Below are 18,326 nucleotides of genomic sequence, written 5' to 3'. Positions count from 1 at the left end.
AGACTTTTGGCCTCTAGGTCCGTGAAAAGGCAAAAATAAATTTCTGTTGACCCAATTTGTGGTATTTCTTAAGCCAACCTCAGGAGACTGATAGAGTGGGCAGAGTGCACACAGTACCTCTGTGTAATCTCATTATTTCTTAGAATTGCAGGTCAATCTGTTATGACCTCAGAGAGAGAGGACCTGTGCGGAGCCACTCTGTCTCCACAGTGGCTGTGTGATGGCCTTGCCACTGCATTCAGTTCACAGCACTGGGACTCGAGCCACCTGGTGGGTGTCCCTGACGGCTAATGATGCGGACTACTTTCATCACCTTATTGGTCATTTGTATGTGTATTCTTTGGGGGAGTATATTCAGATACTTTGCCCATTTTTAAATTGGATAGTCTTAATTATTCAGTTGTAAGCTTTATATGTTGTAGATAAAAGTCTCATCAGATATATGACTTTTAAATATTTCCCCATTTTCTGAATTGTTTTCACTGTTTTTGAAAGGTTTATTTATTTGAAGGGCAGAATGACATAGTAGGGGGTTGGGATAGGGGAGAGAGAGAAAGAGAAGAGACAAAGAGATCTTCCATCCGCTGGCTTACTTCCCAAATGGCTGCAACAGCCAGGTCTGGGGCCAGGCTGAAACCAGGAATCAGGAACTCCATCCTTGTCCTCCTTATGAGTGACATGGGTCCAAGTACCTTGGCCATTCTCCACTGCCTTCCCAGGCGCATTTGCAGGAGGCTGGGTTAGAAGTGGAAACCAACACTCCATTTGGGATGCAGGGATTGCACGTAGCAGATCAACCTGCTGCACCATAACACCATCCCTTATTTTCACTTTGATAATGTTTTTTGAAGTACAATCCTTTTTGGTTTTGATGAAGTTCAGTTTATTGATTTTCTTTTTTCTTTTGTCCCATACATTTTTGTTGTCCTAAGGAAAAATTACCAAATCCGAGGTTACGAAGATTTATCAATCTTTTTAAGAGTTTTTAGCTCTTTTATTTAGATTTGTCAAAAAAATTATTTAAAAGTCAGAGATAGGTGCTGGCATTGTGGCGTAGTGGGTTAGAGTTACCTTCTGCAATGCCAGCATCACATGGGATTCCAGCATTGCAGGTGGCTGACTAACCTGGTATGCCACAATGCCAGCCATTTTAGATTTTTGCCCCATTTTGGGTTACTTTTGTATATGGTATGAGGCAGGGATCCAACTTCATACTTGGGCACATGGCTGCCCAGTCCTCTGGCACTATCCTTTCACCATTGGATGGTCATGGCTGAAAATCAGTCGATCATAAACACGGGAGTATGCCTTATTTCTAGGCCTTATTTTGTTGTGTTGGTTAGGTATCTGTCCCTAGGCCAGCTGTCTTGATTGCTGTGCTTCTGTAGTGAGTTTTGAAATGGGGAAGTTGGGGCTAGTGCTGTGGCGTAGTAGGCTAAGCCTACACTTGTGGTGCTGGCATCCCTAATGGGCACCGGTTCCTGTCCCAGCTGCTCTTCCAATTCAGTTCCTTGCTAATAGCCTGGGAAGGCAGTAGGAGATGGCCCAAGCCCTTAGGCCCCTGCACTTTTGTGGGAGACTCAGAAGAAGCTCCTGGCTCCTGGCTTTAGCCTGTCCTAGCCCTGGCCATTTGGAGAGTGAACCAGCAGATGGAAGGCCTTTTTTTCTGTCTTTCCCTATTTCTTCTCTGTAACTCTCCCTCTTAAATAAATAAATAAATCTTTAAAATAAAAAGAAATGGAGAAATTGGAGCCCTTTGTTCTTCTCTGAGAATGCTTTGATTTCTAAGGGTTCTTAGGCTCCATATGAGTTTCAGGGTCTGTCTGTCAGTTTCTGCCTAGAAGACAGCTGGGTCTCAAGGGGACAGGCAGATTGAAGAATGAGCAGGGGGGAGCAGAGGCCTGAAGTCTTGAGTACGGCCTGGAAGGTCGTGTTCTGGACACCTGTGTGTGGCTGAACAGCAGAGTGTGTGAGGCTCAGCACAGTCAGCTCCTGGTGCTTATGATTCATCCTGGCCAATGGGTGGGAGCAGAGGCAGGAGTCCGGCCTGTGTGAGGGAAGTGCAGCAGGAAGGAGGTGTTTGCTAGTACGGCTGTGGAGCCCTGTCAGAGACTGACCTGTCGCTCTGAGACCACAGACTGTCACCCATGGCCTAACAGTCCTGTGTACGGAGAAATGAAAATGCTTTGTGTATGTTAGGTGCTCACTCAGTGCTGTCTAATGGATGAATTCCCAGCAGTTATCATTTGCAAGGTGATGCCAGTATGCTTTTAAAAGAAATGGATGGAAAGATGACACGTTATTGATTATAGAAATGTTTCAGTACTTTATGGCTCATAACTTGCAATTTACAGTGTGGTTAATGTGATGATTGTTAAGAATATGAAAATGGGATAGTTAAGGGAAAAATTGTGCAGCTCACAATCATATACATGTGAAGAGAAACTGGAAGGAAATGAGAATTTTTGATTCAGAGTGTTGGTGTTCATTTTGACTCTTCCCTTTAATATTGTCTTTGTAATAAATCCAAACGTTGGCTCAGTGTTGATCTGTGCTTTGCTCTTCCCGGCTGCCTCGTGCTCAAGATGGACCCGGAGTTGGGCCGTGCAGAGTGGTCTGGTGGGGCCTCCGAGGCTTCTCAGGGATACCTCCATATCTCTGTACTTTCGTCTCCTCTCCAACGAATGCACATCAGGTGCCTGCCCTGTCTTGGGCACGGTGAGCAGAAAGAACTTTTACCTCATGGAAGCAGAGCCCGTGGGAAGCAGGTGATGGTGGTTTTGAGGAAGTAGCCAGGAGCGGAGTGCGTGGAGTGAGGGGACCCAGGCAGAGTGTCTGGCTCTGAGCAGTGTGGAGGTTGGGCTAAAGAGGAGCAAGGGTGGAGTGAGTGACATGAAAAGCTGTTGTGGTTGTGAGGGACATGGCGTGGATGAAGGTGGAGAGGAAGAACTGGGCAGAGGTCAGCCTTAGGATCTGATTTAAAGATGGGCCAGTCAGGATTTGCTCGGGAAGTGCACGTGGGAAGTTGAGAGCTGACTGGATTCTGAGTTTCCCGGATGCAGTGGGTGTGACTTTTCTGGCAGTGACGATTCACTGAGATAGGGTGCCCCTGGAAGGAGCGCTTTGGGGAGTGAGTGAACTTGAAGGTGTCAGTAAACCTCCTAGGTGCCGACACTTAGCAGGTCAGGGGGAATCTGAGAACATCAGGGGCGAGTTCAGAGCAGAGCATCTCAGTCTCTGCACTGATTCTTGGTGGGAGTGGTCCTGTCTGATGATACTTGACTGTGACCCCTCCTCCCTTCCCCTGCAGACAAGAGGCAGGAATCCGCCACTCCTCTTGGCTTGCGGAGGGCACACCTCTGCAGATCACCTGCCTTGTTGCCCACTCATCCTCAGGATCACTGGGGTTAGCAGAAAATGCAGACACAGCCTGCCGTGGCCCTGGTGAGTCCCGTCTCTCTCCCCTTGCTTGTCGGTGCCAGCTGGACTGGCCTTCTGCTTCTTCAGTGTGCCAGGCTTGTATTCTGTACGGAAGATTCTTTTTCAGAGTCAGAATTGCTTTCACTGGTCATTGGCTCCAAGGTAGCTGCACTTATGTTTCTTTGTCCCTTCATTTTCATTACGTATACTCTGAAATTGTCAGTTTTTATGGATGGACAAAAAACAGTTGTTAAAGTAGTGTTTGCTTACAAAAAATTGTTCGTAATTTTATGACCCACATAGCCTTATTGATAGATTAAATACATTCACATAAGTACCCATATCTGGTTATAAAATTCAATCATTCTGGATCTTGTGCTCAGTATTCACTTTTTTAAAAAAGATTTATTTATTTGAAACTCAGAGTTACACAGAGAGGCAGAGAAAGAGAGAGAGAGAGAGAGAGAGAGAGAATCTTCTATCTGCTGATTCACTCCCCAGTTGGCCACAACTGGTGGAGTTGCGCTGATCCGAAGCCGGGAGCCAGGAGCTTCTTCTGGTCTCCCATGAGGGTGCAGGGGCCAGAGGACTTAGGCCATAGCCTAAGGATTGGAAGTGGAGCAGTTGGTACTCTAACCGGTACCCTTATGGGATGCCAGCACTGCAGGCAGTGGCTTTACCTGCTACACCACAGCGCCGACCCTGTATATTCTTAAAATACTTTAAAAAATCTGTTTATTGGAAAGGTAGAGAAACAAAGTCAGGGAGAGCCAACCAGATAGACGGGGAGAACTCCATCTGCTGGTTCACTCCCTAAATGCCTGCAGTGGCTGGCTCAGGGCCAGGTTTTGGGAGCCAGGAATACAGTTCAGTTCCCCACATGGGTGGCAGGGACCCAGAGTCACTACCACTGCTTCCCACAGTTTATATTAGCAGAAATCTGGAGTTAGGTGTTGGGTGGACGACCTACAGAGGAGATGGGCGAGCTCACTGCCCGGATGATTGCCCCTGCCTCTTTGCATATTCTCAAATGCCTCTTCTCCAGAGAGTCCACCCTCCTTCCTTAGGAATCTCCAAATTTACCATGAGAATAGCGAGGGAGTGGTGATTGCATCTTACTGAGCTCACTTCATTGTGAAAACAAGTTACTATCCCACCCTTCTGGATGGCTTTTTGTTTTATCTTGTGCTAGTCAGAAAGGATAAAGGATTGTAAATCAGGTCTTTTGATGGCTTTTGTCCCCGCCTGGTAACTGAATGCCAATCTGATAAGTTTTTTTTTTCCTTGGAAAAATCCAGTGCCACAGGGTCCTTTGTTTTTTTTTTTTTTCCCCTCTCTTTAAATCCCCCCTTCATGCTGCTTGGGCTGGAGGTCTTTGACATTTAATAAATCGTGCTTTTTAAATCTAAAAAACAAAACAAAACAAAAAAGCAAAACAAACCCCACTAATTCTTTGTTGTTTGTGTGTTGTGGATGTATTTTCCCAGTTTTACTGTTAGTCTTTTTTGTATTTTAAGAAACTGATTTCAGATTAAGAGACATTTATATTAAACTCTTACCTCAAGTTTTGTTTTTGGCAGTTTTTCTAGATTAGTTGGAAAGGAAGAGAGCGCGCGCGCGAGATCCTCTGATGGTTCACTCCCCAAATAACTGCAATGGCTGGGGCTGGTCTAATCTGAAGTCAGGAGCCTGGAACTCCATCTGGGTCTGTTAGCCGAGATCAGTGGTAGTTTCTTTGGGCAGGAAAGAATTCAGACATAAGACAGAGAGCAGTGGTAAGCAAGGTAGCAAGGCTTACTGGGATGGGGCATCTGTCAGAACAGATGGACACCTCTTCAGACAGAACCTGAGAGTGCCCGGTCACTCAGACTAGGGAAAGTGAGGTTACTTGGTTAAATCGAGAGAATACACCTGCAGGGCAGGTGGGCAGGTGGGCAGGTGGGCAGGTGGGCAGAGAGCTGAGTGCGGAGCGCGGGCCTTATAAGGGCTAGGGGTCCTGTTCTTCCCTGCTTCTCCTTCCCTTCCTCCTTCAGGGCAAAGGATTTGTTGAATCTGAATTAGGAAAAATTCCTCCCCAGGGTTCACAGCTCAGTGCCCCCAGACTGGGGAGCCCACCTGCAGGGGGCAGAGGAGCCTCCCCCAGGGTGCCTGCCTTGGAGGAAGGATGTAAAGGTTGTATTGTTCCATGTTTTTAGGCCAGGTGACCCCTGTGGTGTTGTGGAGAGGAGATGCTCCTGGGGAGCTTTCTTGGGGGAAGGGCCGAGACCACCTCTAAAAGTTAGCAGGGTCTGGGCTGGACTATGAAGTGTAGTGTTGGGCTTCTGCAGATGGCTTTGTTCTCTTCAGGCCCCTCTAATGTCTGATTTCCTGCCTAACCTATTTGTAAGATCGTCACAAAACACATCAAACATCGGAGTAAGGGAAAGGGTTTATTGGGGGAAAACCCAGCAGACTGGAGGGAAGGGGCCAGGAAGGAAAAAGAAGGAGAGCATAAGAGAGACAGGGACCAAGACAGGAGAGGAGCTAGGGAGGAAAGAAGAGAAGGAGCAGCGAGGAGCCGAGAGAAAAGAGAGAGGGGAGCAAGAGAAACGATAGAAAGCCAAGAGAGGAGCGAGTGGGCGAGAGTGAGCAGGAGAGAGCCACATGTCCTTTTAAAACTGCTGGAGGAAGCAGGGAAGCAGGATGAGGGTGGAGCTTGACAATGGTGCTTGGGCCATGTGGCGACCTGGCTTCCAGCAATGGTGGCAGGGCCTAGAGTCTAGGATGGTGTCAGGGTGTAGATTGCGCCATAGATAAGAATGCACCATTTTCCTAACACTATTGCCCTTGTGGGTGGCAGGGACCCAAGGACTTGGGCCACTTTCTGCTGCCTTCCCAGGAGCATTAGCAGGAAGCTGGATTGGAAATGAAGCAGTTGGGACTTGAACGGCATCCCTAGGCAACAGTTTTTTTTTTTTTTTTTTAATTGATTTATTTGAAAGCAGAGTTACGGAGAGGTGGAGAGAGAGGTCTTCCATCCACTGGTTCATTCCCCAGATGACCACAAAGGCCAGAGCTGCACAGATCGAGCCAGGAGCTTCCTCCAGGTCTCCCATATGCTTACAGGGGCCCAAGCACTAGGGCCATCCTCTACTGCTTTCACAGGCTATAGCGGAGAGCTGGATCAGAAGTGGAGTAGCTGGGACTCAAACTGGTGCCCATAGGGGATGCCAGTGTTACCGGAGAAATGCAGGGTTCTTGTCTTCGCGCAAGAATTCAGGCATGAGACAGAGTAGTGGAAGGTAGAAGTAGCAAAGTTTATTAGGGTAGGGACATCCACAAGAATGGATGGGCACCTCTCCAGACAGGACCTGAGAGAGAGTGCAGTTGCTCTGGTGGGGGGGAGGGGGAGCAGGTTACAATGTTGAGTGGAGAGATTACACCTGGCCAGGCAGGTAGGCGACTCAACAGAGAGGCCTAGGGTTGAGCGTGCAGTCCTGTTGAGGCTGGGGGTTTTTAAGGAGATGGGTCTTTGTCTTCACACATCTCCTGAAACAAAGGATTTTATGGATGTAAATATTAAGAAGCTCCTATCTGAGTTTTCCCTTGAAGGTATTAGACAGGAAGAGGCCTAGCTGGCGCCATCCTGGGTTCAGAGGAAGGGTGAGCAGGACCCCCTAGAGAATGGGGATCCAGAGCAGGGTGTTTGAAATGCAGATACTGGGCTGCATCTGGGAGATTGTGGAAGATTTGTCAGACAGTAGGGGCGGGACCCCCCACCAGGCAGGTTATCAGGTAGAAGGGGGCAGGGGCTGCCCCTGAAACATTATCAGGATGTTAAGATGCAGCATATGCTGGACAAAGATGTCTTCTCTTTAGGCCTGTTACACACACATAAGCTCATATCTAACTTCCTACCTAACATTAGCACTGCAGGCTGCAGCTTTACCCACTACACCACAGTGCCGGCTCCCTTAGGCATCATCTTAACCTGTTGTACCACAATGCTGGCACCTGCTTTTTGATGTTTAATTACTTATTTTTCTGGAGGTGACTTTTCTTATGTATTTTTTTTTAATGTGAAGTAGAGGTTTAGTTTCATCTTATTTAATGTGGATAATCATTTTTCCTAGTTTTGTTAGCTGAGGGAAGGGTGTGGAAGCCGTGGGGTTCCTGTCTTCAAGCAAGAAAGAATTTAGGCCAGTGCCTCGGCTCAATAGGCTAATTCTCCACCTGTGGCGCCGGCACACCGGGTTCTAGTCCCGGTTGGGGCGCTGGATTCTGTCCCGGTTGCCCCTCTTTCAGGCCAGCTCTCTGCTGTGGCCCGGGAGTGCAGTGCTTGGGTCCTGCACCCCATGGGAGACAAGGAGAAGCACCTGGCTCCTGCCTTCGGATCAGCGCGGTGCGCCGGCTGCGGCGGCCATTGGAGGGTGAACCAACGGCAAAGGAAGACCTTTCGTTCTCTCTCTCTCTCACTGTCCACTCCGCCTGTCAAAAAGAAAAAAAAAAAAAAAGAATTTAAGAATTTAGGTGTGAGAACGAGAGTGGAGTGATAAGGCTTTATTGGGGACAGGGCATCCATCAGAACAGAAAGGACAGAGAGAGGTTACATGGTTGAGTGGAGAGAATACATCTGGGTAGGCCAGGCAGGTGGCTCAGCAGAGCAGAGGACTGAGGCCACAGTCCCTTTGGACTCCCTAGGTTTATATGGAGTCTGTTTACCCACCTCCCCCTCCTCCAGGACGAAGGATGGAGAGTCCTAGAGGAAGGGTTTGTTAGGTGAAAATTTGCAAATTCCTTCCCAGATATCAGGTCAGGTAACCCATTTGGTCTTGAGGAGAGAATTCTCCTGGGAGCTTTCCTTGGAGATGGGGCTGGGCCCACCAGGGAGGTCATCTGGGGCTGGGCCCACCTGGGAGGTTATCTGGGGCTGGGCCGGACTTTGAAGTGTTGGATGCAGGGCTTCTGGAGCTTCTGCAGTAGGTGCTGGTCTCAGGCTTTTCTCACACACACAAAGGCTCAATTTCCGATTTTTTACCTAACACTTTCTCCATCAGTTTGACACACTGGAATTCAGGTGCAAGTCTCTGAAATTAGGGTTCATGGCTTGGATCAGCTATGTGTGCCGTGCTTCTTAGTCATAGCTGAGGCGGGGTCACTCCTTTAGGCGTCTTTACCTCAGGTGTATTCCATATATTTATGGTTGTTTATTCTTTAGTATAACTAGAATCATCGAAATCTGTGAAAGTTCCTGTTGGGGTGTTTGGAATTGCACTGACACTGTAGATCCTTTGGTGAGCTTCTCTTTGTGAGCACAGTATGTATCTGTGGACAGAGTATAAAATGTTTAAAAATATTTAATGAAATTCTGCAGTTTTTACAGTAGGGTTCTTGGTCTTTTGCAGGTTTCTTCAGAGATAAGTTTTCTTTGATCCATTGTAACTGATGTCTTCTCTTTAATTGTGGTATCTAATTATTCACTGCTGGTGTAGCCAGCTGCTGGGTGTCTAATCCCTCTAAGGTCATCTCTGTTAGTTCTCGTACTTTGTAGACCATAGCATCTGCAAATAATAACAGTTTAATTTTTTTCTTTCCAATCTTTAGGGTGCAGATTTTTCATCTGCTTGTACTGGTATGGGCTTTAGGGGAATAGTGGAGCAAAATCATGTTGCTAGATGTTCTTGTTCTTTGACTTTGTTTGTATTATTCTATTAACTTCTGAATATGAAATAATTTCAGACTTTCAAAAAAGTTGAGAATGTACAATTCCTGTGTACCTTTCCATCAGATACTCCTGTGCTAACAGCACAGTGACTGTGTCACTTTGTTCCTTCTTCTAGTTGTCTTTTTCTGCTTTTCATCTTTTTTTGTTTTGTTTTGTTTTAAAGATTTATTTATTTGAAGAGCAGAGTTACAGAGAGGGAGTGAGATCTTCCATCTCGGGGTTCACTCCCCAAATGGGCGCAATGCCTGGATCCGGACTGATCCAAAGCCAGGAGTCAGCAGCTTCTTTTAGGTCTCCCACGTGGGTGCAGGGGACCAAACTCTTGGACCATCTTCTACTGCTTTCCCAGGCCTTAACAGAGAGCTGCATCGAAGTGGAGCTGCTGGGACAGGAACTGGTGCCCATATGGGATGCTAGGGTCATAGGTGGAGGCATTAGCCTTTTGTAACACAGTGTTGGCCCCATAGTACAGCATTTTTGAAGAAGAATGGAAGAATAATATTTTTGTTTATTTTTCAGTTTGCATAAACCTGAGTATACTGTTTAAAAAACATTGCCTCCATTAGAAAAATTTTCAAATATTTTATGGTTTTGTATGAAGAGCTGCAGCTTAGTCCTGATTTGAGGGCCGGCACAACTGTCAGAGAATGCACTGAGTGGAGATGTTTGGAGAAGCTGGAGTCGGGGGGCGCTGGCCAGAGCCTACTTTGTGAGAGTGCAGTGTGGGGTTTTCCTCTTGGAAGGCCTCCTGGGCTGGGGGGTAAAGACCTGGCTTGTTCCTCACAATCATGACACTGCTCTTGGTTGTGGGGCTGAACTCCTTTGGAGGTCAGTTCCTATGCCTTGGCTGGTAAGCTCTTTCTTTAGTCTTTAGTCTTTAGTCTTGTTGCCAGATCCTTTGTCTGTATGTGTGTGTGTGTGTGTGTGTTTAAACAAAGTTAATCCCCAACTCCCTGAGAGGAGTGGTTGCTCTGAGGGATGCTTTGTGGTTTTTGGAGTGAAAACAATAAGCATGCAGCCAGATGGTTTCCTTTTGAGAAAACTCAAATTATCTTCAATCGCTTGATAATCTGAGGGCTTCAGATTATCCCTTCAAGGGAGGCTCTGTGGTGCCAGCCGTGGAGGTAGTTCTGGATCATGTCACTGCCTCCTGGTGCAGCCTCTATTTCACAAATGGTTGTGACTGACAGCTGGGCGGGCCTAGCCAGGGAGGAGCCAGTGTGCTGCTGCTGAGGTCTGTGCCTTAGGACTGGAGGGAGAACTCTGAGCAGAGAGTCCTCCTGGTCCAGTCCTTCCCTGGGAGCCCTGAGGCTGAGGTCCCCTCGGACCCCTGCTGGAATAAGCCGGTTTTGATCTCTGCTCTTCAGACAAATGCAGTTTCTTTGCCATGGGCTGGGAGGTGCCCTTAACCAGGGCTGTAGAAGACAGTGCAGGCCTGTTCTGTATTTGCTCACGACTCCTTCAGTTATGCCAAGGGCAAGCCAGCCATTTCTGTTTTGTTTGAACATTTACAAAGAGCACTTGAACTTTTGTGCTGACTAAAGTGTTTCCTTGTTTTCTCTGCCTGCCCTGCCCCTGGCTGCCTCAGTGGCGGTGGGGAGAAGCGACCTCAGGGTTAGCAGGACAAGGGGTGGCCATGTCTCTTTCCACACGTGGGGACATCTGTCTGCTCTGCACATGGGAATGACCCTTCCCACAGAGTGTCCCCAGAGCCTGTCACATCCACATGGTTAGTGGTCCTGTCTAGCTGGTTGATGGGGAGATTACATTTTGCTTGGACTGACAGGAAGGAGGGTGTAGAGAGATGCAGTGGTTTCCCCTTGAACTGTCTAGGCTGTAACGTAGAAAAACAAGGCGTGGTGTGGACACGTGCTAGGCACATGTTGGGGAGAGACAGGGAGGGGCTGTATCTGTGTGTGTGTGTTTTATTTAATGTAAATAACAGCATTGGAGTAGATTGGTTTATAGTCTGCCTGTTCCAGAACTGTTTATGGAACAAAGGGGTGGGGGAGGGTGAGCTGTTCCCCTGGATCTGAGGAAACTCCAGCCCCGCACACAGGGCCTTGAGGAAGAGGGAACAATAGGGATGGTTCCTTTGTGTCTGCCCTCGAAGTGAAATACCACGGAGGCCAAGACCGCTCATGTGGCCCTGGCAGCAGCCGTGTTCTGGGGGTGCTGCGCACTGGAGAGCAGCACTGCTTGGTTTGTTCTCGGAGGACATGCTCAGCCAGGTCTGCACAGGTGCTGATGCTGGGAATTTTCTGGAACACGCCTGATGCAAATTTTAATGGTAGTTAATGTTAGCAGCTCAGCCAATAGGGATTATGTGTTCTCATTTTTTCTGAGTTGAAAATATACTTTTTGAGAAAATATTCCCCCAAGCCACACTGGGGTTTTGCCCCGTGCCTTCCTCTTGCTCCTCCTCCAGGGGGGTCCCTCTGTGGGAAGAGTGGTTTTAAGGAGACCAGTGCAGGTGCAGGGCTGAAGCAGAGACTGGGCAGGGAGGGAAGCAGGGCTGAGGAGAGTGCAGCTTAGGTAGACATTTGCATTTCCTGTAAAGAGAATTTTAGAATTGGGGGTGGTGGTAGATTTTAGTGTTAGAGACTTTTTATCTTCTGCTTAAAGCACTATGTTGCCTTAAGAGAAAAATACAATGCAATCAAAGAGTAACAGTGTGTTTACCTTGTGGTCCCAGCAGTGTCTCCTTAAAGAACAGGGGTCTGGCCTTTTTGGCATGTGGGTCTGGGTAGGAGTGGTCTAATCTGAAGTCTAAGCTGTGTGGTTGAGCCTACCCAAATGGTGCTCACAGTGAGTCACCTTGTGGAAGCAAGTTAATGCCCTCTGAGGGACGGAACCACCTCAGACTTTTTGAAAAGAAAGATAAGACTGCTGCAACGGAGAGCCCATGTGTACTTTATAGACTTGCAAAATCTATTTCTTCTTTTCTGTCTTGGAGACGAGCAGGACCAGTGGGGAGGCAGACGGGTGGGAGAAGGAATGCTGTCAGCACTGGTGATGGCTGCTGACACTGAGACTTTGCAGCTTTTGGAAGAGGAGTGGGCTTCCCCTGCCCCTTCATTTCCTCTCCCTTGACCCACCTGCCACCTGCTCATTTATCCACCATTCCCTTATTCATTTACCATCCACCCATCTACTGCCCACTCGTCTGTCCACTTACCACATTCACCCATCCACTCACCTGCCATTCAGCCAGTGTTTGACTATCCCTCTTCTGCTCCGCACCCTTCCCTCCCATCCATCTCTCCATCCGTCTTCCACCCAGCTACCCACACCCATCTGTCCATCCAAGACCACTGGACACAGAGCGTGATTTACCTTGCCACACACATTTCCTCAGGCGACCTGGTGTGTGATTTTGCTGCAGATTGAATGCAGGAGATGTGAGTGAGCCAGAAAGATACTTTACATAAAAATATTTTGTGTTAACATGTAATGGGTTTATTGTTTTTAAAAGGAATTTAAAGCCATTTAATTTTTTTTTTTGTTTTGACATTGTACCATTCTAAGAAGGTAAATATCAAAGCTCTAACCCTGTCTGAATAGAATTCTGAGAGGGGCTCATTAGAAGATGGTCTCTCTCTCTTTTTTTTTTTTTTTTTTTTTGACAGGCAGAGTGGATAGTGAGAGAGAGAGACAGAGAGAAAGGTCTTCCTTTTTGCCGTTGGTTCACCCTCCAATGGCCTCTGCGGCCAGCGCATCTCGCTGATCCGAAGCCAGGAGCCAGGTGCTTCTCCTGGTCTCCCATGCGGGTGCAGGGCCCAAGCACTTGGGCTATCCTCCACTGCCTTCCCGGGCCATAGCAGAGAGCTGGCCTGGAAGAGGGGCAACTGGGATAGAATCCGGCTCCCCAACCGGGACTAGAACCCGGTGTGCCGGCGCTGCAAGGTGGAAGATTAGCCTGTTAAGCCACGGCGCCGGCCAGAAGATGGTCTTAAGACAAATTGGAAAAATGTGATAATTACTGTTTTAACTTAAACCGAAGCACTTGGTAGGACAGGAACGAACAAAACAAAAATCCTGTCTCATGTAGCTTACATTCTGATTGAGACTGAATTTCAGCTTTTTTTTTTAATGTTTCCATTTTAAATATTCTTTTTTTTTAAAGATTTTATTATTTATTTGAAAGAGTTACACAGAGAGAGAGAGGTCTTCCATCTGCTGGTTCACTCCCTAATTGGTCTCAATGGTTGGAGCTGTGCCGATCTGAAACCAGGAGCCCCTTCCGGATCTTCCACGTGGGTGCAGGGCCCAAGGACTTTGGCCATCTTTCACTGCTTTTCCAGGCCATAGCAGAGAGCTGGATCAGAAGTGGATTGGCCAAGACTTGAACCGGTGCCCATATGGGATGCTGGCACTGCAGGCTCAGCTTTACCCCCTACGCCACAGCACTGGCTCCTTAAATATTTTATTCAGTCTAAACAAGACTAATACTGGTCAGCAGTACAATTATCAAGTCAAAAATTTGAATTTCATGTTATAGGGCTGGGAAAAAAGTAATTAAATTTTTCTCTCCACTTAAAAAGAAAATTATAAGACAACTTTATATTTCTTTCTTATATTATAAATTTCCAGCAATGTCTTAGTGTAAAAAAGCAAAAATTAAACAAATAGAATCTCAGAATTTAAAGTCATATAACAAGCTAAATCCTACATGTCTTGATTAAAAACTAATCCTGGGATATTATCCAAATAATAGAGTAGGCACATGCTCGATTATCACATTTTTTATATCAGAGACGAGTCATTAAGCATTTGTGTCACAAGTTTATTCACAGACAAATCTAGCATGCTATAAGTTCAAGAGTTTGATCCATTTTTCAAAGAGATAGCACCTTTGAAATGCTCTTTGTTATCTGATAAATGGATGCCCTAAAACATGCTTATGGGGGCTGGCGCTGTGGCGCAGCAAGTTATAAAGCCCGGGCCTGCAGTGCCAGCATCCCATACCGGTGGTTTGAGTCCTGGCTGCTCCACTTCCAATTCAGCTCCCTGCTAATGCACCTGGGGAATCAGTGGAGGATGGTCCAAGTGCTTGGGCCCCTGCACCCACCATGAGAGACCTGGAAGAAGCTCCTGGCTTCAGATCCGCGCAGCTTTGGCTGTTACATCCATTTGGGGAGTGAACCAGTGGATGAAAGACCTCTCTTCCCTACGCCCCTTACCTCCCCTCAGCTCAGCTCCCCTCCTCTTCTCTTGCCCTGCCTTCCCCAGCCCTCCTCTCCTTTCTCTATCTTTGAATCTTTAAGATTTATTTATTTATTTTGAAAGTCAGAGTTACACACGGAGAGAGAGGTCTTCCACCTGCTGGTTCACCCCCAATTAGCTGGAGCTGTACCAATCTGAAGCCAGAAGCCAGAAGCCAGGAGCTTCTTCCGGGTCTCCCACATGGGTGCAGGGGCCCAAGGATTTGGCCCCTCTTCTACTGCTTTCCCAGGCCACAGCAGAGAGCTGAATCGGAAGTGGAACAGCTGGGACTAGGACCAGGGACCATATGGGAAACCCACACAGCAGGGAACAGCTTGCTTATCTCTTAAGCAACTGGTGTCATGCTATGAATCAGGGTACATCAAATCCACATCCAAAATAAAGTCATCATCATGAGCAACCTCCACTTGTCTTTCACTGAAAGTGGCTCCCATGGACTTTGGAGCTTGTGAATCGGTGAGTGCTGTTTCCTTGTGTGGTGTTTTGGAAGCACTGTGAAAGGCACAAAGACTGAAAGAGGAGGAAATCAAATTTCAGGTTTTTTTGTGCCACATGCTTCAAAATATCCAACATCTTTTTTCCCCCTTTTTCATCTTATCATCAATATGGAGGGTTTGAATGAAATTCAGCTGCAAATGTGTTTGTTTTCTTGTGCTGTCTCAGTAGTATTGTAGAACTATTTTTTTTAGAAAATCACAGTATATTCATAGGAGTAGGAGTGTGGTGTTTGGGAGAACCTTTCTGATTTATGAATGTATTTGTGTGGTTTTGTGCATGTAGCTTGCACTTACTCTTTTAACCACAAGATGGTGTCTTTGTTCTGGTAAGTCCAAGGCTGCCTCAGTTTTGGAGACTGGCTGAGAATGAAGGGACTTAATTTTATGAGGGCTGCCTTTTTGCCCATTTTAGATACTGCTGCTTTAAAGGTACAGTGTTTGAGCAGCCTGATCTTCCTTCACGGGGAATGAGTGACATCCGAGGAAGTGTAACGGCTTTTTTCCCTAGCAGATAACTTACTGAATACCTGTCATTTATGTGTAAGTGCTTGGGTATTCTGTGTTGGACAGAGCAGACAGTAAACGCTCAACCCACCACCGTTCTTGACTGCCTCTTGTATATTTGTAGTGTTTCATATGGGTTTGTTGCTCAAGTTACTCTTCTCATCTGAAAAGAGTAGGCTTTTTTCCCCCTCTTGATTTGTTATGTTCTGTTGCGGGCTTATTTTTATCTACTTCTTTTTTTTTTTTTTTTTTGGACAGGCAGAGTCAGAGACAGACAGAAAGGTCTTCCTTTTCTGTTGGTTCACCCCCCAAATGGCCGATATGGCTGAACTGAAGCCAGGAGCCAGGTGCTTCCTCTTGGTCTCCCATGCGGGTGCAGGGCCCAAGCACTTGGGCCATCCTCCACCGCCCTCCCAGGCCACAGCAGAGAGCTGGACTGGAAGAGGAGCAACTGGGACAGAATCCAGCACCCCAACCGGAACTAGAACCTGGGGTGCTGGCGCCACAGGCAGAGAATTAGCCAAGTGAGCCATGGCACTGGCCACCTCCTTCATTTTTGAGAGGGGGAACTGGGTGCCTTGGAATGAGAGAGATGACCTGCACCCAGCGTCTGTGACTGTTGGTCAGGTTGGAGCTGGCAGTACTGGCCCTGAGTGTATGGTGGCGGCCATTCTGAGGTCCTGGTTTGTATCCCTCCCTCAGGCCGGTGCTCTTATGGCTTCACAGGGCTGTGAGGATCTCTTCAAGGAAGTTTTTTAAATTTTCTACTTCTTTAAGAGGCAGAGAGACAGTGAGCTCCCATTTGATGGTTTACTCCTTGGAACTGGGTACCTAATCCAGGTATTCCATGTGGATGTCATGAACCCAACCACTTGAGCCATCACTTGATGTCTCCTGGGTTTACACTGGTAGGAGCTAGAGTGAGGAGTGGAGCTGGGACTTTAATTTGATATGGGGTGCAGTCATCTTTCTAAATGTTTATTTTTATTTATTTGAAAGGCAGAGTAACAGAGATAGAGAAATTTTCCACCTGTTGGTTCACTTCCCAAATGCCCACAGCAACCAGGACTCAGCCAACTGAAGCCAGGAGCTAGGAGCTCCATCCAGGTCTGTCTGTCTGTCTTTCTTTCGTTCTTTCTTTCTTTCTTTCTTTCTTTTTAAGATTTATTTATTTTACTTGAAAGAGAGAAGGAGAGGCAGAGGTCTTCATCTGCTGGTTCACTGCCCAATTGGCTGCAACGGCCAGAGCTGCACTGATCTGGAGCCTGGAGCCTCTTTCGGGTCTCCCAAGTGGGTGCAGGGTCCCAAGGGCTTGGGCCATTTTCTGCTGCTTTCCCAGGCCATAGCAGAGAGCAGGATCAGAAGTGGAGCAGCCAGGACTAGTACCGGTGCCCATATGGAATGCTGGCACTGCAGTCGCAGCTTTACCCACTATGCCACAGCACCTGCCCCCATGCAGGTCTTTCACGTGGATGGCAGGAACCCAAGTACTTGAGCCATTATTTGCTGCCTCTCAGGGTGTTCACAGGCAGGGAGTTAGATTTAAAGTACAGAGTAGCCGGCACTTGAACCAGACACTGCTGTATGGAATGTGAGTGGCCAAGTGGAAGTCTAATCTGCTGTGCCACAGTGCCTGAACTCTGATGTTGGCATCTTAACCCAAGTCTTAACTGTTGGGCCAGACTGCTCCCTTCACATCTGATAGGTTTTAAGAGGCTTGGCTCTCATGGCTAATTGTGAAAATGTATCATTTGAGAAGATAAAAAACGACAAAAAGTTACTATGTATCTGGTAAAAAGTATGTGAGAGAAAGTTATATATGTAGTAAAAGAGGGAGCTGATGTGGTGAGGTTCTTTCTGTAGCCTGCAGTCAGTGCTAGGAAGGCGGTTGTGGATCTCCTCCGGTAGCTCTAAATCCGTGACAGAAGCTGTTGATCTTGGGCAGAAGGATCTGTCGTCTGGCAGTGGAGTCCGTGCTCTGATTAGCCCAGGGGGCTGAGCCAGGCGGTGACAGCTGAGCTGATCACTGCTCTCTGGTTGAAAAGCAAGGCCACGGGGAGGTGGGGCAGAGAAAGTTTCTCAGACACCAAGTCGTTTCTCACAAAGATAGGTTGGTGCATATAAACCATGCAGATCCCAGGGCCGATTTTCTTACTGTAACCATGTTTTAAGCCAAATTCTAGAAACAAAAAGAGACTAAATGGGACTATAATCTTTCTTGGCATCTATTAAAGAATATTAAAATGATGTAAATAAAAACTACGGTGAAAAATCACCCAACAATTCTCTCTATTTCCAGGTCCCCCACTTTCCAGTGTCCAGCTTAGAACCTTGCAGGGGCCACGCCCTGCAGTGCTTGCTGACCCCTCACTCCTGACCTGAGACAGCAGACAAAGGCCAACAGGGCACTTCCCTTTGTGTCATTCAGGGTTCTCCTTCGATACAGCACCTGCAGACTGTGTGTATGGGAGAGGACTTCTCAGGGGAATCGGCTCACACGATTGTGGGGGCTTCGGAGTCCTGCAGCAGCTTGTGTGCAGCTGGACACCGCAGGATGCTGGCCGCCAGGTAGTCCAAGTCTGAAATCCTCAGAGGCAGGGAGGCTCTCAGTGTAGGCTGGAATCCCGAGTCCTGGAGACCAGCTAGAGGTGTATGTTTTTATTTATTTTCATTTTCTTTATTTTTTTAAAGATTTATTTTATTTATTTGAAAGACAGAGTTACAGAGAGAGAGAAAGAGAGAGAGAGAGAGAGAGAGGAGAGGAGAGGTAGAGACAGAGAGGTCTTCCATCCCTGATTCACTCCTCAAATGGTTGCAACAGCTGGAGCTGCGCTGATCTGAAGCCAGGAGCCAGAAGCTTCTTCCGGGTCTCCCATGCAGGTGCAGGGGCCCAAGGACTTGGGCCATCTTCTACTGCTGGATCGGATGAGGAGCAGCCAGGACTAGAACCGGCACCCATATGGGATGCCAGCGCT

General features: G+C 47.4%; 1 protein-coding gene across 3 annotated transcripts in view; it reads left to right on the top strand.

The window, feature by feature from the left end:
- The window catches only part of EHMT1 (euchromatic histone lysine methyltransferase 1), a 174,205-nt gene that overhangs the window by 27,001 nt on the left and 128,878 nt on the right, over window positions 1–18,326 (top strand). The window contains exon 1 of one of the 3 annotated variants that reach the window (XM_062207133.1): window positions 3,347–3,444. The exons of the other annotated variants lie outside the window; for them this stretch is intronic. Coding sequence (XP_062063117.1) covers window positions 3,418–3,444 — 27 coding nt within the window. The 5' untranslated portion in view covers window positions 3,347–3,417. Of the gene's footprint in view, window positions 1–3,346; window positions 3,445–18,326 lie in introns of those variants that run through there. 3 annotated transcript variants of the gene reach the window in all.

The sequence above is a fragment of the Lepus europaeus genome, chromosome 12, assembly GCF_033115175.1.
Source record: "Lepus europaeus isolate LE1 chromosome 12, mLepTim1.pri, whole genome shotgun sequence".
NCBI lineage: Eukaryota > Metazoa > Chordata > Mammalia > Lagomorpha > Leporidae > Lepus > Lepus europaeus.
This window is presented reverse-complemented; position numbering and strand designations above follow the sequence as displayed.